Source organism: Haematobia irritans, chromosome 4 (genome assembly GCF_050003625.1).
Source record: "Haematobia irritans isolate KBUSLIRL chromosome 4, ASM5000362v1, whole genome shotgun sequence".
Classification (NCBI taxonomy): domain Eukaryota; kingdom Metazoa; phylum Arthropoda; class Insecta; order Diptera; family Muscidae; genus Haematobia; species Haematobia irritans.
Genome location: NC_134400.1, coordinates 220,042,314 through 220,060,085, shown reverse-complemented (window position 1 = coordinate 220,060,085; position 17,772 = coordinate 220,042,314). Strand labels below are relative to the sequence as shown.

Genomic DNA, 17,772 nt, shown 5'->3' with positions numbered 1-17,772 from the left:
CTATTATTTCCTCTGTCAAGCATCTACAAACACATTTCAACAACAAATGTCTCATATTCAATAGACAAATTTGTTGAGCATCAGCAGATTTTACATACAAATAAAGTTGTTAATATTTATTTGCAGTTATTTTTTTGTGTGTACAGACTTTCAAGCGGATCGGAGCTTCACAAAAATTCAGAAATATTTCAAATGAGTCAGAATCAATAGGGAAATACTTGTTCCATAATGAAACCAATAGGAAACAGCTAAATTGGGAGGAATTGAATAAAACATAGCCTAAAACAAATCTAACAAAATTTAAGTTGTTTGTCATGTGTGAAGGCGACTGGGCTTAAAACACGTTGGCGATATAGCCACACATGAGTGTAATACGCTAGATTTTTGAAAACCGTATGCTATATCCAAATTTTGTTCATAATCATTCATCAGTTTACCGAATTTTAAGCGAAAAATCTTTCACCAGATCCCGGAAAATCTTGTATGTTTATTTTAACATTTAGTGAAAGTGGGAGAGATTGTTGAATGTTTGCCGAAGGAATTTATATGGTAAAAGTATATAGAAAAATTATCACCCATGATTTCCAATAAAAATTGAATTTTAATTTTTAATTTGAATTAAAGAATTTTGAATTAATTATTCTATTAATTGAATACAAAAGTATTTTTTCAGCGTATCTATAAAGTTTTCTTTAAATTTGGTAGATGAGTACTTGTGATACCTCCAACAATGACATATACTTTCGATCTGATTTTCATCATATATTTTTTACTATTTTTTTAAGTGAATTTTTGAATATGTACTGTAATCAAAACAAAAGACCAAAGACACGAACTTGATGAATGATGCAATTTTTTAATAATTCTTTTATATAATTGTTCCAAACAAAAATATTGCTATTTTTCGTTATTAGTATTTTTTATATTGAATTAACCATTAGAATACAAAGAGAATACTGTATAAAAAAATTGATTATATATAGAAAATAATTCGTATTTCATTATCTTCATTTAAAACAAACATTAATCGATGTTAAACATGTTGCTTCAACATGTTGGCTAACATGAAAGAATTTATTTAATTTTGCAGAAATTTCAACAATTTCGTGTTTGCTGTGGAAGTTAGGTACTCGTACTCTAGCTGAAATGTTGCCAAAACCTGAAGTTATGTTTCCATGCATTTGTTTTGAATTAATCAACAAAAACAAACCCGGTTAAACCCGGTTGCTCTTTACGTTTTGCTTGTTGTTTGGTTGGTAGCCCAACTGACTGCCTGTATGCTTGGCTTTTATTGAATTGTTTCATTGAAGCACCAACAGTCGCTGTTGTTTGGTTTACCAGCTGAGCGTTTCAGTCGATATTTGTGTTGACTTTGTAAGTTGGAGTACGTTTTTCATTTCTCAATGGGGGAAAAAGACTTGGAGTTGAATCGTTTGCGTTTGGCGAATTCAGTGTGACTCGTGTCTTCAACGTGTTTTGTCACGCCAAAACGTTCGATCGCGTACTGTTCATCGATAAAACGAAAAGAATTAAAAAATCGGTCAGAATTCAAAAGCAGTGTTTGTGTAACAATTGTAAGAATAATTAAGATAAATAAAAAAATATTGATGATTATTTAAAGTTTATTGCACAATAATGTTTCTAATAAAGATACAGAGAATATTACAAATTAAGGCACAACTGCTGCAATCTTCAAAAGCCCACAAGGAAAAATGACAAGTCCAATGGTTAATAAATTCCTGAGTGAATAGCCTACGAATGATTCTAAGAAGAATATAATATGAGTTCTTTAGCATATTAATGGATTACGTTTGCCAATAAACTCAAAGAATAATCTGACATCACGTTTCATCACCAATGCACTAAAAATTAAAAAGTGATTCTTAATGGTGTAGGAATTACCCTTCATTTACTTCTGAATAATTAATGATGATTTGTATGAAAACTGATGATACTGATGATCACTGTGTAATGAAGAACTGAAAACAAGTGTACTTAATTATAATAAATTAACAAAGTGAATGTTTTTGTAATAAAAACTAGGCATTAATTTGAAATATATTTTGTGCAAACCGCAAACAAAAAGGAAACAATTGAAAACTGTAAAACAAGTGGACTAATTACTTTGAAAGTAAAAATTTGCTGTGATACTTATTTGAAGAATCCAATCTAAGAATTGCGTAATGTGCATTCGACATGTTTGTAACAAAAAAAAAAAAAAACAAAGTTGGGCGGAAACGACTGCTACGATTCCTATATGAACCATTCTGAATTAATCAAGCATTATTAAAACAGAAGATTTTTTCCTACTTTTAAGAAGAGTTGTTTCATAAATCCGCGGAAGCAACATTTAAATCTTGTGATCGAGTTTCATGACGACTGGTTAAAACATTTGGTGATGTTAGCATACTTGTGAAAATGGGAGGCTGTGGTGAATTATACCATAATATTTGCTTATATTTATGTGCCAAAAGGATATCGTAAAGGAGCATCTCGAGTCAAATTTGATTAAAGTCTTTTTTAAAATAAGGGCAATATAGCAAAATATGCACAGAAAAATATCACCAAAATATTTACAATGAAAACGTTGAAAACCTAATCAATTAAAAAATAAACTAAATTTTTAATCAAATCGAATTACAAAGTCAACTAAAAAAATTGTTCAAAATGTTTACATTTTTAATTAAATTATCCCAAATACCATTTTAATTAAATAAAAAAATATATTTATTAATTGGAAGAGCTCAATTAATCAATTAATTTTTTAATCATATATATTTAGCTATTTTAACCTATATCAACGCTATATCATAAGTTTCTCCGAAAAATGGATTCCTTTCCAAAATGTCTATCTAGGAGTAGTGATAATTTTGTTCATATACATTTTTTCCGTCACCCTTTTCATTGGTTCTGAGTTTATATCACTTGATTTGGTAGATGGTGCTATATTTACTAGCATTTCGTGGATATAGCCCCTGCATAGACGGAGTAATTGATTAATATCCTGATTTCGCCACTTCTAGAAGCCCACCCAGCAAAAAAAGGGTCGCCAAAAAAGTAATGAAAATGTTCTTTTTGGATCCGGAAGTGGTGCAAAATTGACGCAGAAGCGATGAATTTAACATGGGCTTGTCATAGGACGGAAGTCCTCCATTTCAACAGCCGTTGCACTGAATTTGCATCACTTCTTTAAGTGTGATCCGAATTCAATGTTTTGGATGTAAATTAAAAAATTCTGTGATATTTTGTCAAATAATAATTTTTTTCTGATTTTTTATAATGTTTAGTGGATTCTAACGCTTGTCGGAAACGTTTGACCTCAAACATTTTCAAAAATTCACAATTTTTTCAGATTGGATTTAGCATTTTTTTCGACAAAATTTAAATGATTTGTAACATTTTATGAATTCTTACTCTGTTTTTAACCTATTTGAAGCAAAAAAGTTAAAATTACCCATTAAAAGTATGGAAAAAACAAATAAAAAAGTGAATTAAAAGAACTTCCTGGATAGTTAAAATAAAGAACTTCATTGGGAGTGCATCTTCTGGAAATGCTTTTAAAGTTATGCCTTTGGAAGAACTTCCACATTTTTATGCTGGGCATTTTTATAAGAACCAAAGTTGTTACTTATCGAGCATCTCGAAGGAAAAAACAAACATTGTTTAATTGGCATTACTTTAAATGAGATGAGATAGGGATCCATTTTTCATATATTCTTCATATAGTTCTTTACGAGCAGATTTTTTCAGGGAAATTTCTTGTATGGGATCCCCGCTAGTGGATATGTAAAATTGGATCTGTCACACTCGAAAAAAGTTTACTTGGATCCAAAAATTTTGACCTTCCCTTAAGGAGTTTGGTATTGATTCCAAGCCAAAGATGCGGCTTCTTTAAAATAAAGACATTTATTAGCGATCTGCCTGGCTTTAAATCTAGGATCAATAAAATTAAAATTGGCATACAGATCTCATTTATCGAATATTAATTCTTTTTGCGCGAAAAATTAATAATGCTATTCATGTAAAAAATGGTTTCTTAATTCCAAACAAAAAAGAAACTATAAAGTAAAGATGCCAAATCCTCAAATTAAGTCTTATCCTATATTTGAGGCGTTTTCATCTTAAATCTAAAGATTCAATATATCAGTTAATTTAAGAACGATTTCTTTGAACAAAAATGTGTTTCTTTACTTTAAAGAAAATTTGCCTTAACGAAGGGGTGCAAATTTACAAATTTTGTGTCCTAAATTTAATGAAAAACATTTTGAAAGCAAAGATTATAAACTTTATTTTAAATAAAATTTCATTATTTTAAAGAAATTTGTCCTTAATATTTTGTAAATTGTGCATCCTAAAATGTAGTTTGCGTAATCTTTACTATCACGTAAATGTTTTTTTCAGTGCATGAAAACTGTGTTCTCCATTAAAGGGCACTTGGATGGGGAGCATTTTTTTATCAACGAACTAAACCGATTTACTTACATCATAAGAGGGATTCGATTTCTCAAAAATAGGTCCGCAGATTTGTCCGCATTTTTTATATTTACATATTTATTTAATGTGGTACAAGCTGTTATATCTGGGTCAGGATATATATACTAACGGCCATTTTCATGTAGTTTCGTAAGGCTTTAACTACCAGTTGACTTTAATAAAAATGGAAATATCTTTTAATTATATTTATAATATCTAATATAATAAATATAATTAATCAATAAAAAAATAAATAAAATTTTAACCAAAAATTTTCAACAGTTAAATTTCTAACTAACATATAACATATAATAGCTCTATCGTAGCTTAATGAAAATGGGTGTAGAAATACTTAAACATATAGTTTGCTCGACAATTGGAGTAGTTTAGAATTTTTTAGGTTAAGCTTTAAGCACAACAGCATCTAAACATTTCACATTTTTCAATGTAGTCTGCATTTTGCTTGGTATGATTTAGTTCCCTAATGTGTTCGACCAAAATAAGACCGCCATCCTGATGACAATTGATGAACCTAAACTTATGCCTATATTACAGTTACACTTAGACTATCATATACTATCATATCTATACATGCTCAACGACATAATCTTTGCATCCTCCCGAAACAAATAGGCGAAACAAAGAAACAAACAAATAGGCGAAAAAAATAGGGCTTAAGGACAAGCCCAATTCCTTTCGATGTTCGTTTAGCAAATTTACTGAAATTTTATTGACTTTCGGCTGTGAAATCGGGATGTATGAATTTTAAATAGACTGGGAATGTTTCACACTTTAATATACGAATTCAGAATACCCTCATCTTGTCTCAGGAAAACAGTTCGTTGACCCCCTTCACGTGTATGTCTTCACTGAATTATTTCATTGAACCCTTCATAAATCCCATACATTATGCCAGCAATAGCAAGTAGTGATGATAACCTATCAGCTCTGGGGTTTTTTCTGCAAATTTAAAAATCCCAAATCCGTATTGTAATGGATGAGTGGCAATTGTTGCACCAGTCACATTTGAAAATTGTTCGGAGTTATCAAAGAAACATGTAGTGTGACACTTTTTGACTTTATCAAAATTAAATGATCTCGAAATTTATGATACTATTTGTTGAAATGTTTGCACTCAGGAAAAGACTAAAGTAAATGAAAGTCAAAATGGTATCATCATCATTAGCAAAACACCAAAAAACCGATGGCTTCATTTTTAAATAAAAAAAGGTGACCGAAAAACAGTTTTTTTAACGCTCAACCTCATGATGATGGGTTAACTAATTACAAACATTTTGTGGGTGAAGTGTTTGTAAACGATGAAAATAATCATTGCCTCATTTTATGCTTTTAACATCACTTTTAAAGGGATTACTTTTTAATGTAATGAGGTCAAACATTGTAAAATGAAAACAAATTGTGAACGAAATTCATAGGGGTAATCTTTTGATGAAATGTTAACCCCTTAACAAAGTTTTTTTAATTTTTTTTAAATGAGAAAAACTTTTGATTTCATAAAAAAAAAAAAATAATAATTTCATTAACATTTTCAACGTGCTTGCGGTTTTGCTTAGACCTCAAACATATAATTAAATCGATGTTTTGATCTCACGCTTCCCTTGTACTCTTTTTATGAGGCGTTTTAAGTGGGCGGGAGTCCTTCCAAATTAGCATTTTATTTTATTAGGTTTTTTATATGGCAACCTCTGCATGTATAAACCTAAAGTTTCAAAGGCCGGTTATAAAGAGGTGTTTTCAACAATGTTTTTGATTAGTGCATTTTAAACATATCACGTTCTGTGGTCATATTTAATCAAAAACACAGCTAAAACATTCCATAATGTCTTTCTCAAGTTTGTTGCTTAAGTCTTTTGTTTTGACTAATTCACCGCACATATTGCGCTTTGTGTTATGTACCCAGAAGCTTTAGTTCTTTTGCATATTTTGATCATTATGCCCTACACTACTACTAAGATATAGTATATTTAATTTTTTTTTTGGCATATATGTTAACCTACACTCAAAAAAAGTTCACTTTGATCCCAAGATTTTGACCTTCCCTTAAGGATTTTGGCATTGATTCCTTTAAAAGAAGCCAAAGATGTGGCTTCTTCAAAAAATAAAGACTTGTTTTAGGTACTTATCTGGCTTTAAATCTACGATCCATAACATTAAAATTAGGATACAGATCTCATTTACGGAATTTTCATTCTCCTTTTGTGATGTATTAATGAAACTATTCACGTTCAAACAAATGCCAGCATTAAAATCCAAATTATAACAAATAATTGAAAATAAATAAAAACAGAATACGTCTTGGCCTATTATTATTTCAAGTTTTAACGTATTTTAAAGCTGAAAAAGGAAACAAATATTATTGTTTCACTTATAAATAATAAGGTTACCTATTTGATTCAGCTTATCTGGAGCATAGACGCTGCAAGATTTTGACTAAAATCGGCTTTGTCCAACATTAGACTTTCCCGATTAATTATTGTTTTTATACCCTGCGCCACACTGTGGAACAGGGTATTATAAGTTAGTACATATGTTTGTCTTTGGCAAAAATGCTTAGGGTGGGCTCCTGAGTCGATATAGCCATGTCCGTCTGTCCGTGAACACATTTTTGTAATCAAAGTCTAGGTCGCAGTTTTAGTCCAATCAACGTCAAATTTGGCACAAGTATGTGCTTTGGCTCAGAATAGAACCCTATTGATTTTGGAAGAAATCGGCTCAGATTTAGATATAGCTCCCATATATATGTCCGATATGGACTTATATGCCCCAGAAGCCAGAGTTTTACCCTAATTTGCTTAAAATTTTGCACAAGAAGAACAATTAGTACTATAGTCAAGTGTGCCAAATTTTATTGAAATCGGTTCAGATTTAGATATAGCTCCCATATATATCGTTCGCCCGATTTACACTCATATGACCACATAGGCCAATTTTTAACTCCGATTTAGTTGAAATTTTGCACAGGGAGTAGAATTAGCATTGTAGCTATGCGAGACAAATTTGGTTGAAATCGGTTCAGATTTAGATATAGCTCCCATATATATGTTTTTCCGATTTCGACAAAAATGGACAAAATACCAACATTTTCCTTGTAAAATCGCCACTGTTTAGTCGAAATGTTTTAAAAATTACTCTAATTTTCCTAAACTTCTAATACATGTATATCGAGCGATAAATCATAAATAAACTATTGCGAAGTTTCCTAAAAATTGCTTCAGATTTAAATGTTTCCCATATTTTTTTTACTAACATTGTGTTTCACCCTAGTGCATTAGCCGACTTAAATTTTGAGTCTATAGATTTTGTAGAAGTCTATCAAATTCTGTCAAAATCGAGTGATATTTAAATGTATGTATTTGGGACAAACCTTTACATATAGGCCCCAACACATTTGACGAATGTGATATGGTATCGAAAATTTAGATCTACAAAGTGGTGCAGGGTATAATATAGTCGGCCCCGCCCGACTTTAGACTTTCCTTACTTGTTTATTTAATGCTGCGTTGTCGCAACAATGCAAATGATGGAACAAATTGAACTTTCTGAATGCGTTATTCTTGATGACCATTACAACTTGCCAAGTTTTTTATAAGCCAAACCTGTATTTGCTAAATTTAGTTGTACCATTAATAGTTGCCAGTAAACAATTGGAGTACCAAGGTGGGTGAATTGGTTTCTGGGGCACTTTGAAAATGATAAAGAAGTGCAACATGATGATCGGCCCAGAGTATATTTTTGATTTTTTATTCTAGCAATACCTTCAGATATATCGGTCAAGTTACCCATACTAGTAACGGCTCTTGTGGACCACCCTTTAAACGACAATTTTTACAATTCATTTACATATAAATTTTGATTTTTTTTGGGTATATTAACATAGCTATTCACGTAAATTGAAAGAAATATCGACCTAATATGAATGATTATGCAATCTCAATTTTGATGGTACTCAATTTACGCAATATTAAGGAAAAATCCTTTAAAGTAATGAAATTTTATTTAAAAGAATATATACAATCTTTGCTTGAAAGACTTTTTCATTTAATTTAGGACACGGATCTGAAATTTGTGGACCACCCTTAAAGTCCTATATCTTTGAAGTAAGACGAATTTGTCTTAAAACAAAGAAAAACATCTCTGATTAAATGAAATAAATTATGTCCCAAATTTAATGGAGAATAATATATGTAAGATTATGAACTCCCTTGTAATAAAATTTTCCTAATTACGTGTCCTAAAATTTAGGTTGCATAATCTTTCAGATTAGGTAAATATCTTTTTCAGTGTATGAGCATATCTAAATCTTAACGGATCTATATAACACTTAACCAGAATGTCAATTCAAGTAAATTAACCTCAGCGATCATATGAGTATTTGAAATTTTTAGGGGATTGTTAACTTAATACGTCAACTGTAGGCAGATCGATATTTTATCTATATCTCAATTTTTGCCGTTTGTTTCCTATACACGCAGAGAAGGAATATGATCACCTCAAACATGTTTCAAGAGCAAAATGTTATTTTTGTATAGTGACCATGTAACATGTTTGTCACTAATATGTTATTTTTTCGTCAAATGCTTGCCGAAATCAGATACATGATTTCCGAGAAAATAACATGGTTGCGAAAACCATGTTACATGGTCACCACCCAAAAATAAAATTTTGCTCTTAAAACATGCTTGCGGTGATCATATTCCTTCTCTGGGTGTAGGTACTGAGGCAAGATAAATGACAAATTTGAAGATGACCGGACTTAAATTGCAAGCTGTATACAAAAATACTTTAGCTGATGGGCGAACATCGCTAAATCGGCACAGCATATGACACTAGGAAAATATTTGGATACCGTTTTTGGCAAATACTCTTATCGTGATGTAATATATCCAAAATGAGCTAAAAATTTTTATTGGTTTAACTGCGAGGAACACTTATTTTTTGATTTCTGTCAACTATTTGCCCAGTGTGACCATACAGTAAGACCACTCCTTCGAGGCGTTATATAAAAATGCATACTACAGTAGTGGTGAATGATATAATGTCTTAGTATCTTATTCTGTTATAGTGCTTACATACCTACACTGAAAAAAATATTGTCGTGAGGTCAAAAATTTCATGTCTTTAAAATACGAATGCAAATTTTGCTTAGCATAGAAGACGCATTTCTCTAATATAAAGCTTTTTTCCTTGTCCAAAATTCGATAATCTTTTCAATGAAGTCGTATTGTCCTTATAATTAAGTGATTCGACTTAAAAATGGGTATCATAACATGAAAGAAAAAATTTTTGGGCTAAGGTCAACTTGACTTAATTTTCAAAATAAATTTGTCGTTAACTCGTTTTTAAAGGACTTTGATAGCATATGAAGAAAAAAAAAACTGAAAAAGCGAAAAATTAAAATTTGCTTCCTAGAAGCATGTACACAAAACCCTAATTTAAAAGAGAATTGTGTCCTAAAAATATCCTTACTTGTATTCTCCGCTTCTTTGGCTCGGAATCACTACCAAAATTCTTAAAGTAAAGACAAAATCTTTGGAACCGTACATGCTTTTTTTCAGTGTAGGTTCAACTTACGGTATGAGCAAAAATCTTTTAATGTGAACAAGTTGTAGTGGTCTCTGAACTATACGTTTACAATAACGACCCAGCAAAAAAAGCGGCGCCAAAAAAGTAATGAAAATGTTCTTTTTGGATACGGAAGTGGTGAAAAATGGACGCAGTAGCGATGAATTTAACGTGGGCTTGTCATAGGACGGACGGAAGTCCTCCATTTCAACAGCCGTTGCACTGAATTTGCATCACTTCTTTAGGTGTGATCCGAATTCAATGTTTTGGATATAAATTTAAAAAAAAAAACTGTGATATTTTGTCAAATAAATAATTTTTATAATTTTTTATAATTATTGTTTTTTTTTTATTTCAGCTTATGTTAAAACCATGCCTTGACTAAACTACAAGTGTAGCTTAACCAACAGAGGAAAGGAATGTTTGTCAAATTTATTTGAGCAAAGCCCTATAGACTGCAAGATGGTTGGATGGACGCACGTTTCGGAATTACCACATTCCTCTTCAGCATCCTCTACTTGCAGCAAAACTATCAACCAATTATCAGAATAAATTCAGGCAGTTCACTAAACCCAAAAGTAAACCACACTTGAACCTTCCGAAAAAAGGTTTTCCATGATAGCAGGCTTATGCCGAAATAAATTCGTACAAACATATCTCTTTTCATTTGCCACCGTCAAATCATCGATTTGAGTGCAGTTGGCTGGGTTTATTTTGAGCGTGCTTCCTCTTTTTTTCATTCGTTTTGTTTTGTTATTGTTGTTTTTTTTTCCTTTAATCATTGTTGTTGTTTTTTTTTTGATTTCAGCTTAAAACCATGTATTGACTAAACTACAAGTGTAGCTTAACCAACAGAGGAAAAGAATGTTTGTCAAATTTATTTGGGCAAAGCCCTATGTTATAGAGTGCAAGATGGTTGGATGGACGCACGTTTCGGAATTACCACATTCCTCATCAGCATCCTCAACAATGATTAAAGGAAAAAAACCAACAATAACAAAACAAAACGAATTTTTAATGGATTCTAACGCTTGTCGGAAACGTTTGACCTCTATATTTTCAAAAATGCACAATTTTTTCAGATTAGATTTAGCATTTTTGTCGACAAAATTTAAATGAATTGTACAATTTTATGAATTCTTACTCTGTGTTTAACCTATTTGAAACAAAAGAAGTTTAAATTATCCATTAAAAGTATGAAAAAACCAAGTTATAAAAAATTGAATTAAAAGAACTTCCTGGGTAGTTAAAATAAAGAACATCATTGGGAGTGCATCTTCTGGAAGTGCTTTTAAAGTTGTGCCTTTGGAAGAACTTCCAATTTTTTTTTTGCTGAGGATGTTTACATCGTTTTGAGAATTTTAATCTTCAATTACTCGAAATTCATAAGGAACCAATAATGTGTCGCGGTGATTAAAACAGGATCTCTGTAATGGATATAATCACATCTAATATAAGAAAGAACGCATATAAGAAAATATAGCAAAACACCATGTCTTTTAGCAGTGTTTTGGTGCGAAAAGAACGATTTAGCAATCACACAAGACCAAATATTATTGGATAATAAATTTAACAATTATTAAAAAATCCTTAAATGTTTATTAAAAGGATCTCAAGCCGAAATAATAATAAAATAAATTATTTAATATCCTTTGTAACTTTTTCGTACTAGTGGTATCACAAAAGACTATAAAAACTAAATATTTTATTCGAACTATTCATATTGTAGTTCTTAAAGTTTCCATTTTAGTTTTTATACCCTTCGCCACACTGTGGAACAGTGTGCATATGTTTGTAACACCCAGAAGGAGACGAGATAGACGCATGGTGTCTTTGGCAATAATGCTCAGGGTGGGTACCTGAGTCGATATAACCATGTCCGTCTGTTCGTCCGTCCGTATGTCTGTGAACACATTTTTGTGATCAAAGTCTAGGTCGCAATTTAAGTCCAATCGCCTTCCAATTTGGCACATGATCCTAATTTGGGTCAGAATAGAACCCTATTGATTTTGGAAGAAATCGGTTCAGATTTAGATATAGCTCCCATATATATGTTTTTCTGATTTCGACAAAAATGGTCAAAATACCAACATTTTCCTTGTTAAATCGCCACTGCTTAGTCGAAAAGTTATAAAAATAACTCTAATTTTCCTAAACTTCTAATACATATATATCGAGCGATAAATCATAAATAAACTTTTGCGAAGTTTCCTTAAAATTGCTTCAGATTTAAATGTTTTCCATATTTTTACTAAAATTGTGTTCCACCCTAGTGCATTAGCCAACTTAAATTTTGAGTCTATAGATTTTGTAAAAGTCTATCAAATTCTGTCCAAATCGAGTGATATTTAAATGTATGTATTTGGGACATACCTTTATATATAGCACCCAACACATTTGACGGATGTGATATGGTATCGAAAATTTAGATCTACAAAGTGGTGCAGGGTATAATATAGTCGGCCCCGCCCGTCTTTAGACTTTCCTTACTTGTTTTTTTTTTTAATCTATGAACCGAAATTTTCTTATAAATATTTCTTTGTGAAATATATTCCAATAAGAAAGAAATTTCTTTTATAAATATATATAAGAAACTTCTTATTCTTATATGCAATAATTGTCTATAAGAAATAAATTGGAGGGTTTTTGAGTTTCTTATATCCGTTACCCACTGTATGTTTAATTCCCAATTCTGTTACAACGCATATCGTATCAAGGTGTGACTAGGTCATTTCTATAGTCTTAATGTGCTTCTTTGAAAAAACTTGTACAAGACGTCTAAGTTGTTAAGCCATACAATTGATGGCTACGGTGTCGCCTGATTTGCTAGCGTCGTTTCCGAATGCGTTTTGGACGATAATTAAATAAATGTTCGTTGCTTTTGACCATGTTGGTGGATTACAAAACTCTTGAGACAATTGCATGCCATTCTTTGGGCTAGAAATGATATTTTGGCATGTTTTTAGTTTGTATTTAAGGTCTTCCGAAAATATCTCCATTTAATGGTTATCCATTTGTAGTTATTGGTAATCAATTGGAGCTTGCAATTGAAGAGTGTTGTTGGCTGCGATGAAGATTCGAATAAAATTGCTATGGACAAGACAACAATCCGTCTGATATATATTGACTGTTAGTAAGGAATGACATTAATTAGACGCCTATGTTCATAAATCTTTAGCAACGAAAGTTAATTTAGTTTAAATGGTGATCGTTTTTTTTTTATCAACAGTAGCTTTTTATTTGGCTGATAGAATTACTGGTACAACTGTCAAGTGGATCAAATCCAATAGCACAAAATAAATAAAAAAACAAAATAACTGAAAGTCCAGGTTTTGTCTTTATAAAATTTGCTGAATGTACAGTGGTAGACAATGGAAATGACCGATGGTTAGGCTCAAAGGAAATGACCGAAGGTTAGGCTAAGTTATAGTTGTACTTCTGGCTTACTTAAACAAATAGTCCATTGTGATACCGCCAGATTCTCTCCGAAGACATTGACCTTAAACGAATTAACTGATGATTAGATTAGGTTATACTGCTACACATTCACCAAAAATGCCAATATCCAATTTTTACCAGTAAATTCACCGAATTATAGGCTGAACCAACAACCGTCCATATGGATGCAAAATTACATTAAGGGCAAAAGTGTCAACTTACTTTTCAATATAGTATCCTTTCAACGTCCGAGTGAAAAATGTTGGAGTCAGGCAAAATAGCTCAATTTGACCAAATTTTCCGGATGATGGGACATCGGAACATTTTCGCTGGGCGCACTTAAGTGTTTCAAGTGTTCCTTAGTAGGTCGTATACATGTTTCGTTGCGTCATTACGTGCTACTCTGAAATATGAAATGTTTTTCTGAAATGTGCCTGAAAGTACACTCTACCAACTGTTTGGCATACCCCAAAGTTGAGTTTAAGCAAAAAAATACCAAAATTGAAAACCGATAAGTTGAAAAATTGATAGATATCACCTCATGTATTAATGGAACACTTGTTAAATTTTGCCTGTAGTAATTCTCTTGGGTATCCCTTAAATCTGCAATGTTCAGCCATATTGGTTCGTGTCTAGGTAGGTTAGGTTAGGTGGCAGCCCGATGTATCAAGCTCACTTAGACTATTCAGTCCATTGTGATTCCACATTGGTGAACTTCTCTCTTATCAATGAGTGCTGCCCGATTCCATGTAAGGCTCAATGAGAAGGGACCTCCTTTTTATAGCCGATTCGGAACGGCGTTTCACATTCCAGTGAAACCACTTAGAGAAGCTTTGAAACCCTCAGAAATGTCACCAGCATTACTGAGGTGGGATAATCCATCGCTGAAAACTTTTTTGGTGTTCGGTCGAAGCAGGAATCGAACCCACGACCTTGTGTATGCAAGGCGGGCATGCTAACGATTGCACCACGGTGGCTCCCCGTCTAAACTGCTTTTATATAATGTACATGTGTCGCCCGATATTCATGTACATAAATATATTGACCAAATTTAATAGTTATACTCACCTGTTGCAAGGGCAATTTAATAATTTACTATTGTTTAGTTCAGTATTACCTTCATGTGAGTGTTGTCAACACAACATTACCTTCCATACCACTGTACATCATTGCACATGCTCTACCCATATGGGTACCAATGAAATTTAATCTGAGTATGTGCAATGGACATTTTGTATTGAATTTAATATGAAACTTATGTTCAATATTAAATTTAAAAAAACCTTAGGTAAGAAAATACAACAAAATAATAATAATAATACTTTTAAATATCAATATAAACAAATCATAGTGTACGACTGAGTCTCTTACTCAATGTACAGTGATTGCAAGTTTTTATTCGCCCCAAAGGTGTTTCTTTACCTTCACCAGTCTCCGAATGTAGAGAGCAACTATTGAAGTTGGTTGCATCAAAAGTACCTGTCGTTGTACTTGGCGTTCAATGCTGGTGATTGCATATGGGATTTTATACAACTAAATATGACTAGTTGGTATCTTCATACCCTGAATAGTATATGGGACAATCGTCTTATGTTTGGTGACATCGATCTCCATCAATACTATAGGAAATTGTGTAATTGTTTAAGTGTCGGTTTTCGAGATCATGTGAGACATGTGCAATAAATTTTATTAAAATTTGTAGAAAGTATATTTTCTGTATATTTTTTTATTGTTTGTTAATGTCTCATAATAATTGCAATTTAATTGTCTCATTTATTTGCAGAGCTGTGAACACCATCAAAATAATCAGTGAACACATTGAAGGCGCTAAGAAGGAAAAGATTACGGCACACCGTATTTGCCAGCATTTGAAGGAGTCGAATTCATTTGCATTCACAATTAATAATGGTAAGTTAAGAACTTAACTAAGTATATTTCATAACTATACCCTCATATTCAAAAATAATTGAAGTAGATGCTAACTCATAGTATGCAAGAGGAAACTATTGCGATAAACCTACTACTACAACACCATATGAATATGAACAATAATGTATGCATTCTATTATATATGAATATGGAAATTAAAATTAATTGTGTTCAAGGCTGCCTTTTTTAAAATTTAGAGTATATAATACTATGGCCTCAACAAGTTTGAAGTGTGAAGAGTAAAAACGTTGTCATTACTGTAGCTAACAGGAGTAATCATAAATATATGTTATAAATATATGTTATCTCAAATTATGGCTAAAATCATTTTTATGCTTTTATCCACAATCATCAATGGTCATGTAAGAATTTGAATTTGACTGATTGATGAGTTTTGTTGTATGTAATGTTCTAAATTCTACCATTTAATTTTTTTTGTAGAATATAGTTTGAAAAATAGTTTTAAGCAAGTGTGAACAATTGATGAAACAATCAGAGAATAGCCGCTACCCCGTAATTATACATATTATCCCCTATAAACGATTTTGAATGGTTCGACTTTTACATATTTTGACGCAATCGATAGCTAATAAATAATCCCATATGTTTCTTAATACGAGTACAAATTTGTTTGGGCATTATAGTTCAATGAAATGATCGCTCACTTTAGCTCTTTTCTGATCAGTGAACTAGTTCGATCTGTTTGTTCACTAGTTCATTGTCGGTCTGTGACTGGTTCATTTCAAGTTCTTTTATTTCTCTTGGCCAGTTCATCATAAATTACAAGTAATAGCTTTGTGTTGTATTCATCGCACAAAAACACATTAGAAAAAATTTCCGAATAATTCATGTGCGAAAAAGCGAACAATTACTGGGAAGTACACAGTCTTACACAAGTTTACATACGGTTTAAGAAATTGTATTTTCTTTAATTATTAAAATATAATAAAATATGCATATATATGCTTTAGATTTTGTAAATTAATTTTAAAAACAAAGTATTTGTCAATTTTCAAGAAGATGTTTTTAGTCTGGATTATAAACAACAAAAAGAAACCTGTTTAGTTATAAGGTAAAAACCTCAAGGGTATGTAAACTTATGTGAGACTGTGTAGTTCATCCCGCACTTTCCGGGATGCGTATAATTGAACTAGTTCATTCGCGAACTACCCAACTCTAAAAATTGACCATATAGTTCCACTATCCGAGGACTAATAGCAGAATGTTTTGGTCAACCGGAATCAATGAATTTTTTTATAACATTCTTAATATTTGTCAAATATTAAAGTTGAAAAAATTGCTGTGGAAATATTTTGTAGCCTACTAGTTTTTTTTAAGTCTATAGATTAAATAATCCTTACAGACTAATTCTATAAATACATATTTACAAATTACATTATGCATTTAAAAATAGTATTACTTTACGCTTAAGTGTGGTATGATTTTCAGATAGGTCCAGTAAGAAGAAATACTTATTGAATTGGGAGAACAGACGAAGTACTGGATTATTATTCTCATAATTTGACCTATAACAAGGGATTTTGAGCAGTTGGTAGTTCCGTGACGACCTCAGAGGAACATTCACAAGGATCCAATTCAGAATGTAGACACAATCCGTTCGTACGTGAATAACATTAGACAAGAAATTAATATTTATCATTGTACGGCGACTCTTTAAATTTGGGAGTTTGATTATATTCAGCCTGTATTCATAACTAGGAAGGTTACTAGAATTCCTCACATATCTGCGAAGACAGAACAAAAGATATTGTTTCTGAACCGATTCTATTGAATTGGAGTGTATCGCATAAACACACGCAAAGAAAAAAACGTTTGGAAAACGTGTACCGAAAACGTTTTTCTTTTGTTAGAGTTTTTTGAATTCCTTCGAAAAGTATACACTTTTATCACCCAAAAAATTCGTTTGTTACAAAATTTTTATTTTTTCAATAAAAAAAGTTATTTTTGAACCAACAACACAGTCCATTTCGTTTATATCAAACACTGTTCTTTTCTGACTTTAGGTCTTTAATAAGATACATTTTACAGTTCATAGTAAAAATTTAATATAGTAGAATGTAATGTTGAACATTTTTTCGGAATCTTCCGACCATATCTGGAATATATGTAAAAAAAAAACCTTGGTCGAAGCAGGGATCGAACCCACGACCCATGGTATGCAAGTCGGACGTAGCAACCACTGCTCCACGGTGCCCAACTAAATGTATTTTTCTTTTAAATAAACTTTGTTTAATCGGCTCGTGGGCGCCGCAAGCTATGCTATATAAATATAACTCAGTGGATAGTGTGTTGGCTTACAAATTGCATGGTCCGCGGTTCGATTCTCCG

The 17,772-nt window shown here is 31.8% G+C and overlaps 1 protein-coding gene across 2 annotated transcripts in view; it reads left to right on the top strand.

The window, feature by feature from the left end:
• Window positions 1–1,256: 1,256 nt before the first annotated feature.
• Window positions 1,257–17,772, top strand: part of GV1 — a 67,622-nt gene continuing 51,106 nt past the window's right edge. Inside the window, exons 1-2 of one of the 2 annotated variants that reach the window (XM_075305975.1) lie at window positions 1,257–1,374; window positions 15,278–15,402. In XM_075305975.1, the coding sequence (XP_075162090.1) occupies window positions 15,400–15,402 (3 nt within the window). In that variant the 5' untranslated portion in view covers window positions 1,257–1,374; window positions 15,278–15,399. Of the gene's footprint in view, window positions 1,375–1,410; window positions 1,575–15,277; window positions 15,403–17,772 lie in introns of those variants that run through there. The other variant, XM_075305974.1, reaches the window with a different exon arrangement.